The sequence below is a fragment of the Trichoderma aggressivum genome (genome assembly GCF_033847375.1).
Source record: "Trichoderma aggressivum f. europaeum strain CBS 100526 chromosome Unknown scaffold_047, whole genome shotgun sequence".
NCBI classification, from domain to species: Eukaryota; Fungi; Ascomycota; class Sordariomycetes; order Hypocreales; family Hypocreaceae; genus Trichoderma; species Trichoderma aggressivum.
In genome coordinates this window covers 40,063-59,846 of record NW_026946413.1, presented here as the reverse complement: position 1 = coordinate 59,846, position 19,784 = coordinate 40,063, and the positions used below count along the sequence as shown (strand labels likewise).

The 19,784-nt window shown below is 51.2% G+C and overlaps 6 protein-coding genes across 6 annotated transcripts; 2 read left to right on the top strand and 4 right to left on the bottom strand.

The window, feature by feature from the left end:
* Nucleotides 1-1,032: 1,032 nt before the first annotated feature.
* On the top strand, nucleotides 1,033-1,986 carry Triagg1_8934 (uncharacterized protein; the record flags this gene model as incomplete). The annotated part of the gene is made up of 1 exon (XM_062903835.1): nucleotides 1,033-1,986. The coding sequence occupies one exon, from the start codon at nucleotides 1,033-1,035 to the stop codon at nucleotides 1,984-1,986; it is 954 nt and encodes a 317-aa protein (XP_062752056.1).
* Nucleotides 1,987-2,198: 212 nt separating this feature from the next.
* Nucleotides 2,199-4,110, bottom strand: Triagg1_8933 (uncharacterized protein; the record flags this gene model as incomplete). The annotated part of the gene is made up of 3 exons (XM_062903834.1): nucleotides 2,199-2,729; nucleotides 2,800-3,098; nucleotides 3,270-4,110. The coding sequence occupies 3 exons, from the start codon at nucleotides 4,108-4,110 to the stop codon at nucleotides 2,199-2,201; spliced, it is 1,671 nt and encodes a 556-aa protein (XP_062752055.1).
* Nucleotides 4,111-5,010: 900 nt separating this feature from the next.
* Nucleotides 5,011-7,221, top strand: Triagg1_8932 (uncharacterized protein; the record flags this gene model as incomplete). The annotated part of the gene is made up of 1 exon (XM_062903833.1): nucleotides 5,011-7,221. The coding sequence occupies one exon, from the start codon at nucleotides 5,011-5,013 to the stop codon at nucleotides 7,219-7,221; it is 2,211 nt and encodes a 736-aa protein (XP_062752054.1).
* A 535-nt stretch (nucleotides 7,222-7,756) lies between these two features.
* On the bottom strand, nucleotides 7,757-8,560 carry Triagg1_8931 (uncharacterized protein; the record flags this gene model as incomplete). The annotated part of the gene is made up of 1 exon (XM_062903832.1): nucleotides 7,757-8,560. One exon carries the CDS (start codon nucleotides 8,558-8,560, stop codon nucleotides 7,757-7,759), a length of 804 nt encoding a protein of 267 aa, XP_062752053.1.
* Nucleotides 8,561-9,286: 726 nt separating this feature from the next.
* On the bottom strand, nucleotides 9,287-13,904 carry Triagg1_8930 (uncharacterized protein; the record flags this gene model as incomplete). Its single annotated transcript, XM_062903831.1, has 2 exons — nucleotides 9,287-11,109; nucleotides 11,168-13,904. The coding sequence occupies 2 exons, from the start codon at nucleotides 13,902-13,904 to the stop codon at nucleotides 9,287-9,289; spliced, it is 4,560 nt and encodes a 1,519-aa protein (XP_062752052.1).
* A 1,798-nt stretch (nucleotides 13,905-15,702) lies between these two features.
* Triagg1_8929 (uncharacterized protein) lies at nucleotides 15,703-17,977 on the bottom strand (the record flags this gene model as incomplete). Its single annotated transcript, XM_062903830.1, has 7 exons — nucleotides 15,703-16,158; nucleotides 16,218-16,867; nucleotides 16,942-17,319; nucleotides 17,373-17,477; nucleotides 17,547-17,558; nucleotides 17,616-17,739; nucleotides 17,822-17,977. The coding sequence occupies 7 exons, from the start codon at nucleotides 17,975-17,977 to the stop codon at nucleotides 15,703-15,705; spliced, it is 1,881 nt and encodes a 626-aa protein (XP_062752051.1).
* Between the last annotated feature and the right edge of the window lie 1,807 nt (nucleotides 17,978-19,784).

Here is a 19,784-nt window from a genome sequence, read left to right as displayed (position 1 = left end):
AATGAACTCCCACCAATAAACAACTGGATTCATGCTAGTGCTTCAATGATGAGTGAGTGAATGAACATACTCTCCATTTCTCACTTCACAACGACAAAAATGAGGCGCTGTCCATATAACGAATGATGACGGATCCTTTTGGGCAATGGGTCACCCAGCAGCCCATCACATGGCCAGAAAAGCGGACTTGTGCTTTGCAGTTGAAAACCGTATAAGAAGCTTATGACTTATTGTCAGTTGGCGGCATTATTTACTCAACTGACAATGAGTACAACATGTAAACTCGCAAGTACATCTACAAGGTGGTGCTATCCAACCTCCGAGGTAAGCTGCCTCGAATGTATGCAGCATCTCATGCCCAAATTCGGTGGCAGATACTGCAGAAAAATAACAATGTTTAGAAAAAGGCAGGCAGAAAGACATTTCCTCTGTAAGAAGAGCATTAGACATCAATGTTTTCAGTATTAAACAGGTCGGTATCCGTAGAGTACATGCGGCCACCTGTATAAATCTACTAGATGTACTCTGTTCAACCAACACTCCCGCATCTGGGCCACTACGATTGACTTGCCATCTTCATCACCATTCCAACGTTGTGATGCCTAGAATCGGAGACTTTTGACAATGTTGTGCCGGCACTTGTTCCGGGATGGGGTACATCGAACTCAAGGCCATGCGCTGCTATCCCATCATGTAAGTGAGGCTTCTGGCAAACGACGACTCGACGAACAGATCAAGCCAAAGAGCTGAGATACTCTAATTGGAAAAAGACGACAAGGAATGGTATTCGTCCAAAGTCAGGCATCACTAGCAAAGAGTGGCTAGCAAGTCAAACTTGGCATCCGAATTCAGTTACCAAGTAGTTGAGCGTCGCAGTTGTCATGATAAACTCTGCCAACTGGCAGCCAAACATGCTGCCACCTGGCACTTGCCAACGCGTCCACTCGCGTCGCCTTTCTACAGGCATCCCAAAACTCTCGTCTCAAAGAGGAACTTTTCCTCCTTCACTTCTTGAGACGGGATCAACAAGCAATGCCCACGATGGCGCCCAACCTTGTCACTCACCCGAACCCCTGTCCCAACCCAAACATTCCCCCCTTACGCTTGGAGATTGAGGACATTCCCATCGCCAAGAGTCATCCTCAGTTCTCCCACGCCGTCGCTGCCGTTACAGCATACTGGCGCCAAGCAACCAACATGGCTTTATCCGATCAACAGGAATACCGCGACCTTGTGGCCTCGTCGGCGTTTATTGTTCCCAAATCGGCCGAGGGCATACCGAGCCAACACAAGCTGTACAAAGCCATCAAGAATAACTCAACGTGGGCGCGCCATGTCATGTTGAACGCCATCTACGGCAAGGTCAAATCTCTGGCGGAGCATGTGAAGACGGCACATGGCTCTGATGTGATGGAAAACTTCTTCAACGAATACTGCAAGCACCATCCCTGGCAAAGGGGTCTCAAGAAGCGTCAACGCGAGTCCATCGCCCAAGGTCAACCTCCGAGCAAGAAGCATGCTGAAGCCCCTGCTTCGTCCAATTCGGCAGCCAATTCTTCTGGAAAAGTAGCAATCAAGAGCGAATTTCCAGAATCGAAGAGTCAAGCTCTCGGCAAATTGGCCAAGGTAGATCAGAAGCCCATGGTGGCGCCTGTGTCGAACGAGAACAAGCTCGCCCTGCATCCACGGAGCGACTCTCCTCTTTTCACTCGGGGGATCCAGACACCGTCCCAGAAAGCGGCAGAGACCGACAAAATGGACGAGATACTGCGCGAACTCGTTCTCATTCGAGAGAATCAAGCCAAGCAGGATGAGAAAATGGACGAGATACTGCGCGAGCAGGGCCACATCCGAGAGCACCTATTCAAGGAGACTGACAAGGTGGGAAAGGCCATGGCGAGGGCGGAGGGCTCCAATGCCGAGCTTACATCCCGTTTCAAGGTCGTGGAGAAGAATGTCCAACTGCTGCTGAAGAAGAATCCATAATGGCATTCCTTTCAACATGGGCAGATGAGTAGAGGACAAGAACATTGGCTGGGGGGGCACCGCGATACGAACGGACTATTCACTTGGGCTTCGTTGAGTCTGAGTCTGATATCCAGTGCCTGACGAATACTACCTCTATTGGTTGAAGAGATCAACTCTCTTTTCTAACGCATTGTCTTCATCTCTCTATCGGTATCCATCTCATGTGAATCTCATTCTGTAACCACTTCTTGCATCAAGTCTTCTGGCCATCTGGCTGCATCCATCCCATTTCCACGAGTTCCAACATTGTATCGCAAATCAACCACGCCACCCCAATCCGCAACTCCCTTGACCGCACGAAACACCTTGCCTCCAAGCACACTCGGTGATTGTCGATCCTCGAAGAACTCCGGGCGCAATATCCTCTTACCTGCCGGTCCGCTCTTGAGCCTCTTGACCGTTTCTGGCGCCGAGATGCCGTTGTTGTGCCAGTAGCGGTAGACAGGCCTGCCGTGCTCAGCCCACACCTTGTCAAAGACCTGAGCGGGATACGTGCCCACGGAACGGATAAGCCATGTGCTGTAGTAATTGAGGGAGAGATCGATGCAATAAGATCCGCCTCGCTCGGCACGGCGCAGCAGGGAGATGAGGACTGCGCAAGAACCGGCAACGCCGCTGCAATAATCGCTGTGAGGGAAGATGGGCGTGACGGGTTCATCAACTCCCATGGCTTGACCAAAAGAATAACTGAGGCCGGTATGCTAAAAGACGAAGAAGAAAATTAGATCAATGACAAAAAAAGGGAGAGAAAGGGGGGAGGCGAGAACGAACAGCGTCAGCAATTTGCTGCCATCCGCTTCGGTCCTTCCATGGGCCATGCCAGCCGTATGAGTTTTCTCGCACATGAATGATTCCCTTGGATCGATTCTCACACATCTTGATGACGTCCCCTTCGCCAAAGCCGTACTTGTCGAGAGTGCCAGGTCGGTACCCCTGGACGACGACATCGGCCTCCTGGATGAGCTGCTTCAGTTTCTGTCGACCACTCTCCTCTCGGAGATCGATGCTGCAGTTCCATTTTCCCCAGCTGAGATCAGCTTGAAGAGATGCAACGTCTGGCAAATGGGGTGCTGTGCAACGCATCACGCTGGCTCCCAGTTCTGCCAGGGATCTAGTGATGCTCGGCCCAGCGATGATTCTTGTAAGATCGACAACTTTGATACCTATTGTTTTTTTCAATCGTATTAGCAGACCGTCGAATAGCTTCAGGGGAGAGTAAGCAATTTGAATGTCCGACTAACCGGCGAGTGGCCGAGAAACACCAGATTGACATTTAGGCGTTTCCCACCAGCAAGGCTGTTGAAGCTTGTTCGCAGTCTCACGAATTTCCCAAAGCCCAATATGTGCATTGGCTTTGCCGTGCTTCGAATTCAGGAACTCGTCCGCAGTGTAGCAAATGGTGCCAGCTTGCCGCGTCTCATCCGTGATTTGCTGCAGGGCCTGGCTGTCAATCTTTGCAAACGCTTCGTTAAACGGCTTGACGGCATCCTCGTAGACATTTGTGTCCTCGTCGGCTTCGGCTTTCAGACCAACGTTGAGGAGCGTCGGCGTAGGATTCAGAGACCCGTGGGCTTGGAAGAAACGACCGTCGGCGCACTTGTAGATATTGGTTGCCAGGTTGCGGTGAGTGGAAGCATTCATGCGATGCTTGTCACAGCTAGGAAAGTATTTGAACAGATTCGCGTTTGCCTGACGGAGGCTGTTGGGGCTGATATTCTCCCCTCCTTCGGACGGATCAATAGTCCAGAGGAGAGTAGAGAAGATGAAGAGACTGGCGTGGTCGGTGTTGATGGTGACACGGTGAGGCTCGAGACCGTAGCGGCGCTGGAGAATAACGTCCACCAAGGCTGCTTCCAGTGCCTTTAGAGACGAAACGGCTTCTGCAAGTCTCCAGTTGACGGGAAGAGAAGGACTGTCGGAGCCGGTGAAGATGATGCCTGTGCTTTTCTTGAGGACTTCAGCGGGGAGGTCTTTGGCTATAAGGGGATTCGAAATGATGCCCTTGTCGTATACTTGATTTGCGGCCACGGGGACCGAATATGTATCGGCATCATTACCAACAATGGTTTCTGTAGCTGTCATGATGAAGATGTTGCGCCTATCAATGTCGGCACCCGGTGACTCTGTAAGTGACGTGCTTTGGTCTCAGGAAGCAGGTTATTGTTCAATTTCGACAAGAGAAAGAAACAAGAGAACAAGTTTCTTCTACAGTGGGTTTCTATATATACAATTTACTTTAAGAAACATCACAACCATCGCATTGAAAAGACAAGGCATCAAGAGCGGTTTCTCGGGGCGCAGTCCGCAACCGCGGAGAGCCTTCCGAAGACCTCTCCATACCGCCCACAGCGGATCTACAACAGGCTAAAGGCACTGGGGAATGAAGATCCGACGAACAACAAGAACAGGCACTTTATTCCGGAAAGCCGGCGGATTTACGAGCCATGAAGGCTTAGGGGAGCGAGGAGTTAATGTGTTGAGGGGGATGATGACGAACAGCGGCGTGTGCCATTATAACTCGGCAAAAGCTGTAGGGATACTCGGACGAGGAGCCGCATCACTAATCATCACCAAGCTCTTTCTGAGTCAAAAACTCAGCCGAACGAAATACCGTAGGCAAGCCGGCTCAGTTACTAAACCATTCAAATTTAATGCATCCAGATGAACCACAGCTTGCGGTGACATTCCGAAAAGACATTCCGAAAGAATTGAACATTCTGAGGGGAACCCATGGCGAAGGATTACTTAATCATAGCTGCTGTATTTTGAAGCACGTGACTTGGCGAATTCAACGCGAGTCCAACAATCGCGTTTCCTTGTCTGGAGCTCGCGGTAACTAAAACAGAGTGTCAGATGAAGGAATCCTCGTTTGCTGGGGTTCATGACATGTGAAATGGCACGGCATCGCAGCCTCGCCGGCTTCAGCCTCGAATAGCCAGCCAGCCAATAACAAGCCCAGAAACTGCTGCTGCTGCTGCTGCCATGGCTCCGCATGTGATTGATCTCATCTCTTCAAGCCCTCCGTTGCCAGCAAGAGAATCAGCAGCAGCTTGTTCGTCACCGTCACTGCCACTGCCACTCTCGATACTTGCGCCTGATGGAGGCCGAAATCAACACAGACGGCCTCATTCACCGCGGCTCTTTGTATCTTCCGACTTCGACCTCGGCTTCGACATCACCGACGGTGAATCTGCCCGCCAGGACACCAGAAACGCAAAGCGGCCGCGAATCTCCAAATCACCGCCTCGTCTGCCTGCCATTCCCCCTCGAGCAGCTCCGCCTCCCTTTCTCAGCACGACCAATAACAGACCAAGGCGATTGGAATTCGACCCAATCGAATTCACGAGCTCCATCGACCCAGACACGCCCGCCGTTCAGGTTCAGCACAACGTCAGCAATGCCGGTTCACGTTCCGCTCGGCTTCGGCCGGCGCACACAAACAAGGCACCCCCGGAGATGTCCTTGGGCTCTGATCCTTTCGCCAGCTCCCCTCCTCCAGCAGCCCTTGTAACGCCTGAAGAAGGAGCAAAGAAACGCAAAACTGCGGCCATCATAGCCGACGAATTCTCCGATCCTTTTGCAAGCTCTCCGCTTCCTCCAGTTCTGCCACCACCTCCTCCGCGAGAGCCACACAAGCCAAAAGAACAACCAGAGTCGCTGCGTCCGAAAGTCAACGTTGACGAGTTCTCGGATCCATTTACCAGCTCACAAGATTTCAACCTGCTTCTGCCTGCCAATGCCGCCACCCCTCGCAGAGCGGCATCTGTAGAGGTGCTTGATTACTCTCGCAGACAGAAGCACTGGGATCCGATTTCAAGTTCTGCTCCGGAGAAAACCCCGCGAGTGCCGTCACCGAAGAAGACCACTGCCGGACCAGCCATCATTAACATCGACTCGGATTCGTCCGGCACATCAGAGGATGAGTTTCCAGACATTGCCGATTTCAACGCCTCTCATCCCAGGCCCCGTCCTCGCTCTCCCATTCGCCGCTCTCGTAGTGACTTTGTCTCCTCAAGGAGTAGCAGACCCAAAACAACGACTACAAACACGGCGGCAGCAAGAACGGCAGAGCAGCGGACCCGTGATAAAGAGGCTCAAGCAGCTGCCAAAGCAGTCGAAAAAGAGCGAAAACGACAGGAGAAAGAACAGCTTAAAGAGGCCAAAGCCTTGGAAAAAGAGCGTGCTGCTGCGCTGGCAGAGGTGAACAAGGTTCGCACCGACAAAAAGGTTTCGACGCCGGAGATGATGCTCATCATGCCATCAAGCGTAAATGAAGGACTAAAAGTACAACTGGAGACGCTGTTGGATGGGCTAAGCGTAGAATATACCAGCCGGGAGAGCCCCATCGCCAACGCCTTCAAGTGGGCAAGAAAGGTCCGAAGCCGTTTCGATGAAGAAATGGGCCGCTGGGAACCGATCCCGCTGCAGATCAAGGCTGAGAAGCACGTACTTGTCCTGATCACGGCGGAGGAATTCGTCGACATGGCCGTCAGTGACTCTGTAGACTCCAACGTCTCTCGAACAAAGAGACACTTTCCCGGCCACGAACTGATATACCTCCTCGAAGGAATTAACCTCTGGATGAGGAAGAATCGCAACATCCGAAATCGCAGATTCACATCTGGCGTACGTGCACAAGAACAGCCCGATCCAGAAGCAGCAGCAGCATCGACCACGGCCGCTCCCCGTAGACGCCGTAACATCGCTGCTGTCGAGGAGTACATCTCCGAAGACATTGTCGAAGACGCCATGCTGCGGTTACAGGTCGAGCACGATGTCCTGATCCATCACACGGCAGTGCCGTCGGAAACTGCGCAATGGATCGTCGCCTTTACCCAGCACATATCGACCATTCCGTACAAGAAGATGCGGGACAAGATGACCTCTGCGGCAGGCTTCTGCATGGAGAGCGGACAGGTTCGCACGGGAGATGATGCGCGCGATACGTACGTTCGCTTGCTGCAGGAGATTGCGCGCGTCACGGCACCGATTGCCTACGGAGTCGTCTCGGAGTTTGGCACCGCGGGCGAGCTCGTCAGGGGGCTTGAGCAGGGAGGGCCGTTGAGGTTGGAGAACGTGCGGAGGAGTGCCAACAAGGATGGTGCAGTGTCGGACAGAGCCGTGGGACAGGCTGTGAGCAGGAGAATTCACAAAGTCTTTACGGGGAGGGATGAGATGAGTACGGATGTATGATTTATGATGAGACGCGGGATTTTGGTCGTCTTGGTTTTTTTTCTTTTGCTCCGATAGTTTCGGGACATGGATGTAGGAATATTCAATGTATAGGATAGATTACTTTTCCAAGAGGTTTGAGGATTGGACCAAGTATAAGGAGCATCGTGAGCACATTTATCCATGATTCAAAGACACAAGTCACAAGGCATGCGTAGACGGCCAAGGCACAAAAAGAAGGTAGAGAGAGGTATCAAAGAGGTATCATGTTCCATTGGTCTATCTATTTGTATCGATTCATCAAGTTTCATGCGTTTCATTGGAGATCTAAACGTGCCCAGGTTAGCAAAGGGACACACACCATGATGCGCAAACATGAAAGGGTGTTGAGAGGTGAATTGTCAGACAGCGGTTGGACAAAATATTTTCCACATTGTGTTTTTCAGAACAGGTCTGTGAGTTATTTGTTGTATCATCACAAAATGACGTGCAGAAGCAGTAAAAGATGAAAGAAAATACGTACCATTGCGAGACAGAATGACTGGGCAGCGCCGCATTACCCAGCACTCATGTCCTGGCTCTTGCGCTTCTTCGTGCCCGGCACAAAAAACGACGTCAGAGTGCGTTGCTTCTCGTCAAAAGCGGCGCTGCCAATGCCGCCGCGGGTCTTTTTCAAGTCCCTGAGATGAACGGTGCAGTTGACGCGACTGACGTGCAGGATCAACGGCAGCGACTTGTCCTCGTCTGCCACGGCTTCGGTCATGGACACGGTGCATTCGAGGAAGCCGGTGTTGTCCCAGACGGGAGGGGAGATGAGGGAGCTGGCGGCGCTGGGGTTTGGCTCGACCGTGATGCCGCCTCGGCTGACGCGGGCGCAGAGCTCACGGTAGAGGACGCCGAGAATGATGCCATGGGAGACAATGGCGCACGTCGATGGAGTTCCGTCGATGTGAGCGCTGAGGAGCGGCAGCAGGTGGCCGTCCAGAAAGGCGTCGACCCTCGCCTTCATCGACTCGGCCGTCTCGGAATCCGGCGCGCGGCCGCCTCTCGAGTCTCCAAACTTCATGCCTTCATCACTGCCAAAGTCCTTCTCCCGCAGCCCGGCCAGTTGGACGACCGGAATGTCCCGGGAGCAGACACGCCTCTGCTCCGCCGCAATCGCCTCGGCCGTCTTCACCGCGCGCTGGAGATCCGACGAGAAGATGAACTTGAGGGCCAGCTGCTCTCCCTCGGCCAGGTGCGTGGCCAGCCTGCGGGCCTGGAGCACGCCGTGCGAGGTCAGCGCCGAATCCCGCGACCCGGCGTAGACGCCAGCAACGTTGTCGACCGTCTCGCCATGGCGGATCAGGAAGAGGTGCATCTTTGAGCGAACACAATGAACGAGCAGCGGTGGAGCGAACAGCTCCGCGTCATGGAGGCGAGGACGGCGCTGCGGGTGCCATGTGTGGACGCCCAAGAGGATTGTTTTTGGGGGGGGGGGGAGGAGGAGAGCGCCGAGGAGGACGGAGCGGAAGAGAATGAAGAAGAGAGAAGAGAAGAGAAAAGAAGAAGCGAGAGGATGAGTAGGAGAAAAGTTTTCCTTTCATATCGGAAGAGAATTGGGGCCTCTGATTAGGGCATATGTTTGGTGGGGGGAGATGCTCGGATAGCTGCATGGCGGATTCTGATTGGCAGTGGAGATGCCGCTAGGGGGGTTATGCTACCCCGCTAATGCAGCAAACGTGATATTTGCATATAACGAGCACAAGGTAGCTTGAGGTAGCTGGTAGCAAAAGTGGCACAAGAAGAGATTTCAGTTGCAAGAGATGTTACGTTGAGTCTCTGAGAGAAAGAGATGATGAAGATGATGATGAATTGAGTAGATAAATAGTTGTAGAGATGAGAAGAGTCCTGTTTCCCGCATATACACACGCCGTTTGTACAGCTGCTTACTCAATTGCCAATTCTCAGCCAGCAGAGAAGCTTGCCCTGGAGATGTGAAAAGTTGATGCAATTCTAACCAGAATCCCGAAGTACGGTCATGATCTGGAGAATATTGCAATATACTGGTACTAGGTAGGCATGAGAGACATTCAGCTCATTGTCATCAATCAGCTCGGTGGCTGTTTCTCCCCAGCCTTGTCATGATAACCTTGAACGGATTCCTCGCAGAAAACTTCAACCAAGTCGAGAAATACACAACCCCATAGTTGAACGCGATGAAGCCGCAGAAGATGCCAAAGTCCCTCCATATGTGGCTATACTCGACGCTGAAGCCCATGCCGAATTGATCTCCCGTTGCATACTGACAGAATTCACACGAGCCGTCTGCTGCCGTCTGCACGTATCCGCCAGACTGGTTGATGAACGAAGCTGTATAGCTTTCACACGTCTGGCCCGACGGGGCACCGAAGCGTGCAAACTCGCTGCTGCTGCACCGGACTGGGTGATCGTGAATGGCCGCGCCGAGGAAGCCCTCCAAGAGATAGTGAAAGGGGGAGAGCCAGTACATCCAGCTCCTCCAAAACGTCGGCAGCTGATTCGGAGGCACGACAACACCGCAGAAACTGACCACAAAGAGGAAGAAGACGGGCACCAGCAGGCTTGCCATCAGCTCGTTTGGCGCGAACGAGGCAATGGCCTGGCCGAAGCTGATGTAATACAGTTCAAAGACCATCATCAGCAGAAAGGAGAAGCCGGACGTGAACCCGGACACGCGTGTGCCAAAGATCCCCCACCACCAGCAGTTGAAGTAGATTGCGCCCGCTACGAGGCCGTATGGGATTTCGACGATGATGGCGGAGGTGACCCATGCTAGCCACGAGTAAATCTTGGCGTTGTTCTCGCGGGACTGGAACAAGTTGCGCGAATTGAGGAACACGGGTTGCAGCTGCTGGATCAGGGGCGGCGAGATGGTGAGCGTCATGAAGATGGAGAAGAGCCGGCTCTGATACGCGATTGTGGAGTAGCCCAGACGCCAAAAGGTGAAGCAGTTGAACAATCCCGTCAGGATGTGTAGCATGAACTTGCCCACAATGTAGTTTGGAGCTCGCCAGTACGAGACAAAGGCTCGTTTGACTACTAGAGCTGTCTGCAGTGATAGGGGAGCGGCGTATTCGCGGTCGTCTTTGAGGTTCTTGGATAATTCAACCTTCTGCCGTGCCGAGATCATGTCTTGAATCTCACGGGTGCGCTCGCCATGTTCTGTTGATGTTGCCCATACATCGCCCCAGTCCTGGCCGTGATAGTTGGGATCGCCTGCGCCAATGGCATCCAGCATGTATTCGGCGGGATTCGCATTAGGAGGGCATCTGTGGGCGCCGTTGGACTCGAAATATCTGATCAGGGGCTGACTGTCCTTTCCCAGGGGCCCGTGATACACGACTCTTCCTCCGTTCTTGAGTAACAGGAGCTCGTCAAAGTGTTCGAAAAGCACCGCTGATGGCTGGTGGATGGTGCACAAGACTGCTTGGCCGGCATCGGCTAGCTTTCGCAGGAATCGCACAATGTTGAACGCCGCTCCAGAGTCAAGGCCAGAGGTTGGCTCGTCGAGAAACATGAGCAGCTCGGGCTTGGACGCCAGCTCAACTCCAATGGTTAATCGCTTTCGTTGCTCTTGGTTTAGGCCCTGGCCAATCTTGCCAATGGTGGCGCCAGCAATGTCTTTCATCTCAAGGAGGTCGATGATGGTTTCGCAATATGCGAGTTTCTCCGCCTTTGGGACCTCGTTTGGTTGTCTCAAGAGAGCAGAAAACTGGAGGGCCTCACGCACTGTCGACGTGGGTTCGTGAATGTCCATTTGCTCAGCGAATCCTGTGGCCCTCTGGAAGGACTTGGGCAGAGGCCGGCCGTCAACAAGAAACTCGCCGTTGACCGTCCCGAAGCGGAGGCGTTGTGCTAAAGCGTTGAGTAGAGTCGTCTTTCCCGCGCCTGTTGGGACTGTCAGTAAATGTTTTAGCTATCCATACTATTCCTTCTCAAGGCATACCTGATGCGCCCATCAGGGCAGTGAGTTTTCCGGGCCGGACATAGCCCTGGACATCTTGAAGAAGCTTCTTTTCGCCCTTTTGGTATGGGATGGTGTAGTTGATATTACGAAACGTAAAGACAGTCTCGTTCTTGGCAATTTCAGGACCGTCGCCGGTTGAATCGCTGTTCTCAAGCTCCTTCTCCTGGACCATGGCTGGGGTGATGTGAGATACAGCTCCAGACTCTTCGTCCGCCTTCTTCTTCTCTTGACCTCTACCGCCAGTCTCTATAGACGTCTCCACGGCTTTTGGTACTTGACCTCTCTTGAACATGGTGATTGCTCCTCCACCAGCATTGGGCTTCATAATCTCCATCCCAAACGCCGTCATAAAGACAAAGAAGATGAAAAAGGCCCAGAGAACCCCAAAGTTGCGCCACAGATGCGCTCTGGTGTACTGAAAGGCAGATTTGATGTAAGCCGCGCCATCGACAGTCGTCTGGCCCGGTTGGCTGCCCGCAAGAGTGCAAGACTGGAACTGTGATGATGTACCCGGCCCTTGAGGCACCAGATATGGACTGACACACTCGAGTTGCAGACCTGTGAATTCGTTCGACATCAGACATTCGAATCCGTAAAAGATCCAGTTTATCCATCGAAGCCAGGAAAACCACGGGTGCATTTGAGAGGGAGGGATCAAGTATCCCGTGTACACAATCAGAATCTGCACCGCAACTCCAGTCACTCGCGTCGCCTCATCGAGAGTCGGGCACCAGGCCGCAATGCACCGGAAGAATGCATATGTAACCATGGTAACAAGCCATAATATGAGAGTGGCGATGAAATACTGCGATGCTGTTCGAGATAGATGCGACATGAAGTATATGATGGTGTTGAACAGGACGATCTGTATAAACACTAGAGGGACATCCACGACGGTCTGCGCAACCGCGTACGCCGCTGGCCGATAGAATGAAAACGATTTATGTTTGAGCATGATGGGCTTCGAGGTAAAGGCTGCCGTCATTTCTGCCAGCGCAAGCAAAGCATTGAAGAGCAACAGGAAGAATAGCGTTCCTCCCCTTGGGAACGCCCCGGCCGCAGTTTCAGGGAGGTTATAGAACAAGCTGCCAACGATGAGGCCCTGGAACAGGAGACCGCCCCATTTGCCGAAGAGAGAGGCCGAATCTCCTATCATGATGAGGAACTGGCGCTTTGTGCAGGCAATTACCTGCTGATGGAAGGCTAGGGTATAGTTGTGTTCTATTTTCTTGCGCTGTGACGCCTCCCGCTCCTCGACTTGGGTGTGGACTTCTTTCTCAAAAGCAGCCATGTCTGCGACGTTCTCGTTGTAGATCTCGCTCTTCCGGTACGCATTGAAAAACTCATCGGGAGATCGTGGGATGCGCTGCTCCCAGCCGGGGCGGATACTGCGTTCGTGCTGGTCGCTGACGGACGTCAAAAAGTCTGCCGTCGTCCACCGCTCGGGACAGTCGAAGCCCAGGTCCAAGAAGTATTTCTTTGCTTTTTCCGAGGGGCCAAAATAGAGACACTTGCCGCCGTCAATGAGCAGCACCTTATCCACCAGCTCATATAGAGACTCTCCAGCCTGGTAGAGCGACACCGAGGTTGAGATTTTGCCCATGTTTGTCATTGCTCGAATGGCCCTCACGTATTCCAACGCCGTGCTTGCATCCAAGCCTTTGCTTGAGTTATCCCAGCCTTGCACAGAGGCGCGGGTGATCATGGCCTCTGCGATACTGACACGTTTTCTCTCGCCACCAGAAACACCGCGGATAAATTCATTGCCAACTTTGGTCCCAAGCGTGTGTTCGATCCAGAAGAGTTTTGTGACGACGCGAAGGAATTCCTTGATATACGATGAGCGGCTTTCTCCCTCGAGTCGCGCCTCTTTGCCCGGTGTGCGTGTCTGAAGAGCAAATGACAAGGTTCTTTTCACCGTCAGGGTCGCATAGTGTAAGTCATCCTCAGGGTTATAAATGACTTCCCCGCGAAAATGCTTTGCCATCTCTTTGGCGTCCGTCCCGCCGTACTTGACGTCTCCTTCCACAGCTTCAAAGCCATACCGCTGGTTACAGAATGCCTTGAGGAACGTCGAACATCCAGATCCAGGACGCCCCAAAACGAGCAGAAGCTCACCAGGTCTGACACAACCGTCAAAGTGGCTAATCAGCTCTCTTATCGGTGGCTTGGCTTGGGCAGCTTTGCGGCCGCCCCTGATGAGGTTCCTAATTTTCCTAGAAAGGCCCAAGAATATGTCGCCGACGGTTGGTTGAAGACTGGCACCGAGGCCGACTCCTTTGACGGTTAGATCGCGGAAGATGACGCCGCTGTGTCGCAGATTCTCTTCTGGGTTTTGCTCTCGTCTAGCATGGCCAAACATGCGCGACATGAGACGTTCTATCTCTGCCGAGTCTTCCACTCCTTCTGTGCCGGAACCAAGGCTGCCTGTTGTCCGGCGCCGAGACAAGACGCGGAAGAAGTCATCTTCATTTTGAACGGGACGATTCTCGCTAACGTGACTTGGTACCCTTGATGTCACACGATGACCCGAAGTTGAAGAGTCATCGCTACTGGATGAGATCCGGCTGCCGACCAGAGACGAGCCATCTTGTTCTCGCTTATCGGCACTCCGGCTGTTTTCACGAGGTAGGGTGGTTATTGCTTCGCCCGAAGAGGCTTGGGGTGGCCGAGCGCCGGTTTCTTTGAGATCCATTGGATCCAGATCTTTACTCATTATCTAGTTGAAAGAGAGACGTCCAAAAGGAAAGACGGTAACAAAGACCATGCCTATGGTGTAACACGGGCTGCAGAGTTCCAATTGCACGGATCTGGAATCTCAGTCTCAAACCACCATCCATCCGTTCGACAACATCACTCCACCTTTTGACCGATGGTTTGCCTGATTTTTATCTGCCTTGCTCGGACATCTTAGGAGTCCGGGAGAGGCTGAAAGAGTCCGTTTTCACCGAATTATGGCGAGTCGATGACGATAGAGTTTCCGCTCAACCATCCTTTTGGCGGAGACACTGTGCGCATACTTCCGATGTCCATACAAAAGCCGCGACTGCGTGCGAGTACGCCACAGTAAGAGGTTGTGAAGCCAAATCACCACGCACGGTATAAACGTCATGTTGTTGATCGAGTCTTTGGTGCCGAAACCCCAGAGTAATACAAGCAGTTGGATGGATGACTGGAGGAGCTGTTGAGAGCTAATGGAACGCTAACGCGCAAAGAATCCTTCGTCATTGAGCTAGCTCCAGTGATGGCTTTCGCGACTGTTTGAGCTGCCTGAGCTTGAATACGCAGCTTGTTCATCGCCCCCTTTGGCGGCACAAGGCCGATTATCACGGGCCAGAAACTATGGTGACGCGATTATCAGAGATGCATCATTCGTAAGCATTGTGAAGCCTTGATACGCCTTGATACGCTTGGAAAGCAACTGCCGTGGCCGGGGTCGGATTTATAGCAGCAACTGCCGGGATCAACCTGTCTAAAGTCCGGCTTACAATGAAGCCTCTTATTGTGTGATACAGTATTAATGTTCATATGAGGCGTTGATTTCCCCCAAAGTCGTATTGTGAAGATAGAACGTTAACAATCGTTTTACCCAAACATTGTGTTGACATCTCATTTACTACTTATTTTTCACTATGAGTCATCCAAGTCTATTTCTATATTTCCATTCCCTAATGCTTAAGAAGAGACGTGTGTCATTGTAGCATTAACGTCGTCGTGAGCAATCTGTGTCGTGTGAGCCAGAACTCAGCCACCATCAGCAAAGTGACTAAGCGGACGATGATTCACCCGAGGCGAACATTGTTTTACCTTGACAAAAGAACGCCGTGGCTGTCCTTGGCAGAATATAACCTTCGAATGTTCCTCTTCAAATCGGAGCGGAGTTGAACCCTTCTTCTACTTTGCTGGTGTGGAGTATTGGCAAGCTTATTGGCATCTCCCCCCAATTGGGCTTTCTGACTATACTTTAAACGCGGGATACCCGCCTAGTTGATCACTCAATTTGACGAGATGGGATTAGTAGTAGGGAGAGAGTTTGGACTGTGGACAAGCTTGAATCATGAGATAGCGAAGCGGAAGAGTGCCGCGATTCGTGAATTAAAGTTGGAGCAATAGCGGCTTTGAACAGCCATTATACATAAATAGAGAGAAGAAATGCGTATAATGAGGGAGAGTATTTTCATCGAATGCTATCCTCTGCTCCTCATCGCAGCAACGCCAGAACACGTTCATGCTCCTAGTATAACGCTTATTAAATAAGAAGGGTATTGATATTCGCCTTTGTGACTAACAGTGTTCTATGTATCCAAGTGCTCGCTCGCTGACATCATGTTTTTCTATTATACATTATATGCAAGCCGACTCCCAGAATTGTTTTCACTGATCCCTGCACAGTGCGACAGAAGAAAGAGGAGAGAAGAAGAAAGGAAAAGAAAGGAAAAGAAAAAAAGAGAAAAGAAAAGAAAAGAGAGAAGAGAAGAGAAGAGAAGCTGCCGCTTCAAGAATAATCACCACGATCAGACATATTCGCCCCCGTGCTGAGTCTGAGGTGTTGGCTGATATCCGTGGTGCGATCCCGCGCCTGTATAGAAAGTCGAATCGTGCATGTTGCTAACCATCGGCTGCGCGTGCTCGGAATCGTTGTTCGACTTGGATCCGCTGGATTCACGACGCTCTGGCATAGGGCTACGCCTGTTGAAGAATAGGGGAATATCATGGTGAATGTGCGTGAGAAGAAGCACAACAGTCCAGGCAATGCAGAGCGTCGGCAGAAGCCAGGGGGTGTAGAGGAACGCGGCCAGTTTATCCTCGTTGAGGTTGAGCAGAGCAACAAGACCCATGCCGAGCGCCAAAAGCATGTAAATAATTGATCGGATCACAGGCCAAGTCTTCCAAGGAGTCACGCGTGCAATGATTGAGAGAATCACCATCAGCGCCAGACAAGCGCCGGCTGCGATATAACCATATGTAAACTATTCACGGTCAGTATATTGGAACATGGTACTAGATGCGGGCTTCGTAGATGACATACCACAAGATTGTATCGCTCCCAGGTCGCATCATCAATCTGGGCTCCGCTTTGGGCAGCCGACTGCTCCTCTGATGAACCCTTTTCCCTCTCTTCTTTGAGAGCTTCTTTCTGGAGATCGATTTCGAAGACGGCAAAGACGCTGTTTTCCATGGCGTTGAGTAAACCCGAATAAAGGTTGGAGAATGTTTCCAGGCTGTCATCGTCCGGCAGCTCATAGTCATCGCTTGTCTGGGCCTTGCCCAGGTTGGCCCAGAAGGAATTGGGAATGTCCGTGATATTATTGAGAGCCTCCTGAATGAGCTCGATGGTATTGACATACGTTGGAGGATATAAGTTTTCGAATTTTGTCAGTTCGGCCGTCAAGTTTTGCTGTACTTCCTCACTGGTAGTGTGAGCCAGCTTCTCGGGGTCGAAAAATATCCAGTTCGTAGACAAGTTGTTCAGCACGTCGATGACCTTGGACCACTGGATGAACTGCGTAAATCCTTGCATGAAGAGGACAAGAGCCAAGTGGAATGGGAAGTGAACCAAAGTCCAGAGCATTTGGCGCAGGGGTGGAAGATATGCCGTCTTCATCCAGTCCCAGTAGACCAAGAAGACCATGTATGTTGTTGCCACACCAGCAATCAGAATTCCGATAATCGAGGCATCTACATTCACAGTACCCTTTGCTTAGCTTTTGCCTGGAACAGGGGGGACGTCAGAAGTGAGTAGAATAACTTACCCCAAGAGTCGGGGTTCTCGACGATGATGACCACTTTGTCGGACAAAACAACGATACTCTCACCGAGGATGATGACAGTCAAGAGAAACAACCGATTCATAAGATGTGTTTTGGCGAGACTGAGAACCGGGAAGGATAGCGCCGCTCCGAAAGTCGCCAGGACTTCCACGACACCAACGACGTACCAAGTAACAAATACCTTGCTCTCCTTGGAGTTGGTGAATCGGAATGTGATGCCGAGATATATGATGGCAGCGATAAAGTGGATGGACATTTGGACATAGAACGAAAGATGGACGTTTTTGAACCGTCTGACGTGCCAAAGAATGCTGCCATACTCTATCATCAAACCCAAACGAGACACCATTAGGATAAGGGCTGCGAAATATAAGTATATGCCATCATGTATAAACGAGTCTCGGTCCACGTACACATTGCCCGCATGGTTGTCATATCCTGATTGCTGGGATCAAACTTTGGAGCAACAACTGCAAATCCAACAAAGGCTCCAAGATGAATGGCTCGAATCAATCGTTCTACACGCGTCTATTAGGATTTGTCTCCTAATATATATCATCATATCCCACATAAAGGAAAAGACTCACCGAAAATACTGTCTGTTACGAATCGGACATCATATAGTCCCACAACGAGCCAAGTCATCCAGAGCATACAAAAGTATCCAATGTATGATTCAACTCGCTCATGACTGGTGACCGATTGTGTCTTGGAAAAAACGGCGTAGTTGGCGGCAAAGAAAAGGTCGGTAAAGATTTCCAGCGTGCCGGCTTCTTCGTGCTACACATTGGAGAATCTCCAATTAGAAAAGTTTGTTCATACCGAGGGTGAAAAATTCTTTAGGCACGAAACAAATACTCACTCTCATGAATTGGATAGAGTTGTCTGTATAACGATCTCCGAAATCGCTGAGATTGGGCATCTCGGCCCCTCTCTCGGAGGTCTCAGATACGACAACTGGGCTCTTCATGAGCCGCAGCTTCTCACGAATCTCATGGTGGCCTTCGTGTTCCGCCATCTTGTCCGACAAATGGGGCTTGAAAAGATGACCAACCCAGTCTATAATTAACAGACAATGAAGAATGCCGGGAGGAAAAGCTGATGGTGGCGCCGGCTTCGAGTATTAATACTTTAAAACGACTAATATTCTTCCGCCCTCCCCCCTCGACGTTTCGCGCACCATCCAACCATAAGATGATCAGCCCTACCACGAGTTTCCATTGGTCTGTTAGAGAAGCGCAACTATCCCAAGTTGGGCCTAAGAATATCACCCAATCAAGGTAGGATGGAGAAGGCGGTACAAATCTACCGAAGACCTTGCAAGAGCCTCATCACATCAAGACAGGCCAGGCACTCCACTTTCAGCCCTGACTCCTTTCAAGCTTACCGATAGGCATGCCGTCTTTACCAGTCCTGCTGGTAAGTAGCACACCCAAAGAGTATAATTTAAGAGAGAGCCAACCTAATGGAGGCTTGCATGTGGTAAGCGCATAGCCTGAAGCAAAAATAGGCACAGAGCAGCCATCCCTGACGCTAATATCCAAGCTTTCTGCGTATGATGCTCTAGTCCGCACCCACTGGTGAATCTACTGTACATATGACCCCCATTCGCTCCGCCCACTGACCTTCTAATCAGTAAAAGAGCTCACTTCAAGAAGCAAGATCGTGGCTGAGTACGTCCGTTGTTCAGATCCAATATAGATCAAAAGTGTAGGGATTCCGGAGAAACGGCAAGGGAAGAATGAAGCAAGAGAGAGACAATGCAGGCAACGAAATCCATTCAGTAATAGCAAAAAGAGACTCCCAACGGCTACTATGTACTGTTGTAACACGAGACTACGAGTGGAGCAAATCTTCCTTCATAATGAACATCTGCACCTAATTTTCTCGATTTTTGTCCCGCCGCAGAATTGAAAACGCTGCCGCAACCAAGTCGTTGCCAACAGGGTCCTGGCCATCTGTTTCGACGCCTCATTAGCCATTTCGTGTCAACTTTTGGCGGCTGCGAGTTATCACTAGTGCTGACGAGACCTTGCAAGTGCTCTGGCGCGAACCCTGTGGCTGAGACTTGCTCTCCTCATACCACTGAGTCGAAACCCGGCCTATTTCTTCAATGACACTCAGCTATTCTGCTCCTTGGTAATTTCGATCGAGTCTTGCAACGCGTCAAAGCACTATTTGGAGTTTCCTTTTTACGAAGCTTTGCTCATTGCTTTTGCAATCCCCATGTCAGGAGACCAACAAACTGTTGCACTTGGGCTAGAAAACTCGATAATCGCGTTAGGCTTTGGCTCACAGCGATGGAGTTCTCCGTTCACTAGCGACAGACAAGCACGCAAGAAACGGCCCAAGTGGGACTTCCAGAGCCGGTGTCTTGCTGAAGACATGGTTACAAGGGTCTCAATTGGATCGCAAGTCTGTTTCTTAGAGTCTAGAGCAGAGGGCTAGTAAAGTTGGTTATGAGGATACGCGGGTTGGCTCTGCACATACAATATGGGAAGATTGTGGTCAGTGCGAATCTCTACAAAAAGAGTCTGCAAGTTTGCCTGCCAGTGAAGTGTAAAGCTATACAGCAACTACTTGATCTGCTCCGATGTTTTCATTGAATGTACATACAAAGCCGGTATTCCCACGGAGGCCAACCGAATGCGGAGGAACCTCGGAATCGCAAGAACAAAGCTTTGCTGGTTATCAGCAGACACGACTGCTGGCATATCGACTCAACACCATCGTGTATGGGCCATGAATCGTACAGGCAGGCTTACGTAACTTGGTAAAATAACGATTCCACCAACCGCTTCTTTCAAGTGGAGTTTCAAAAGTCA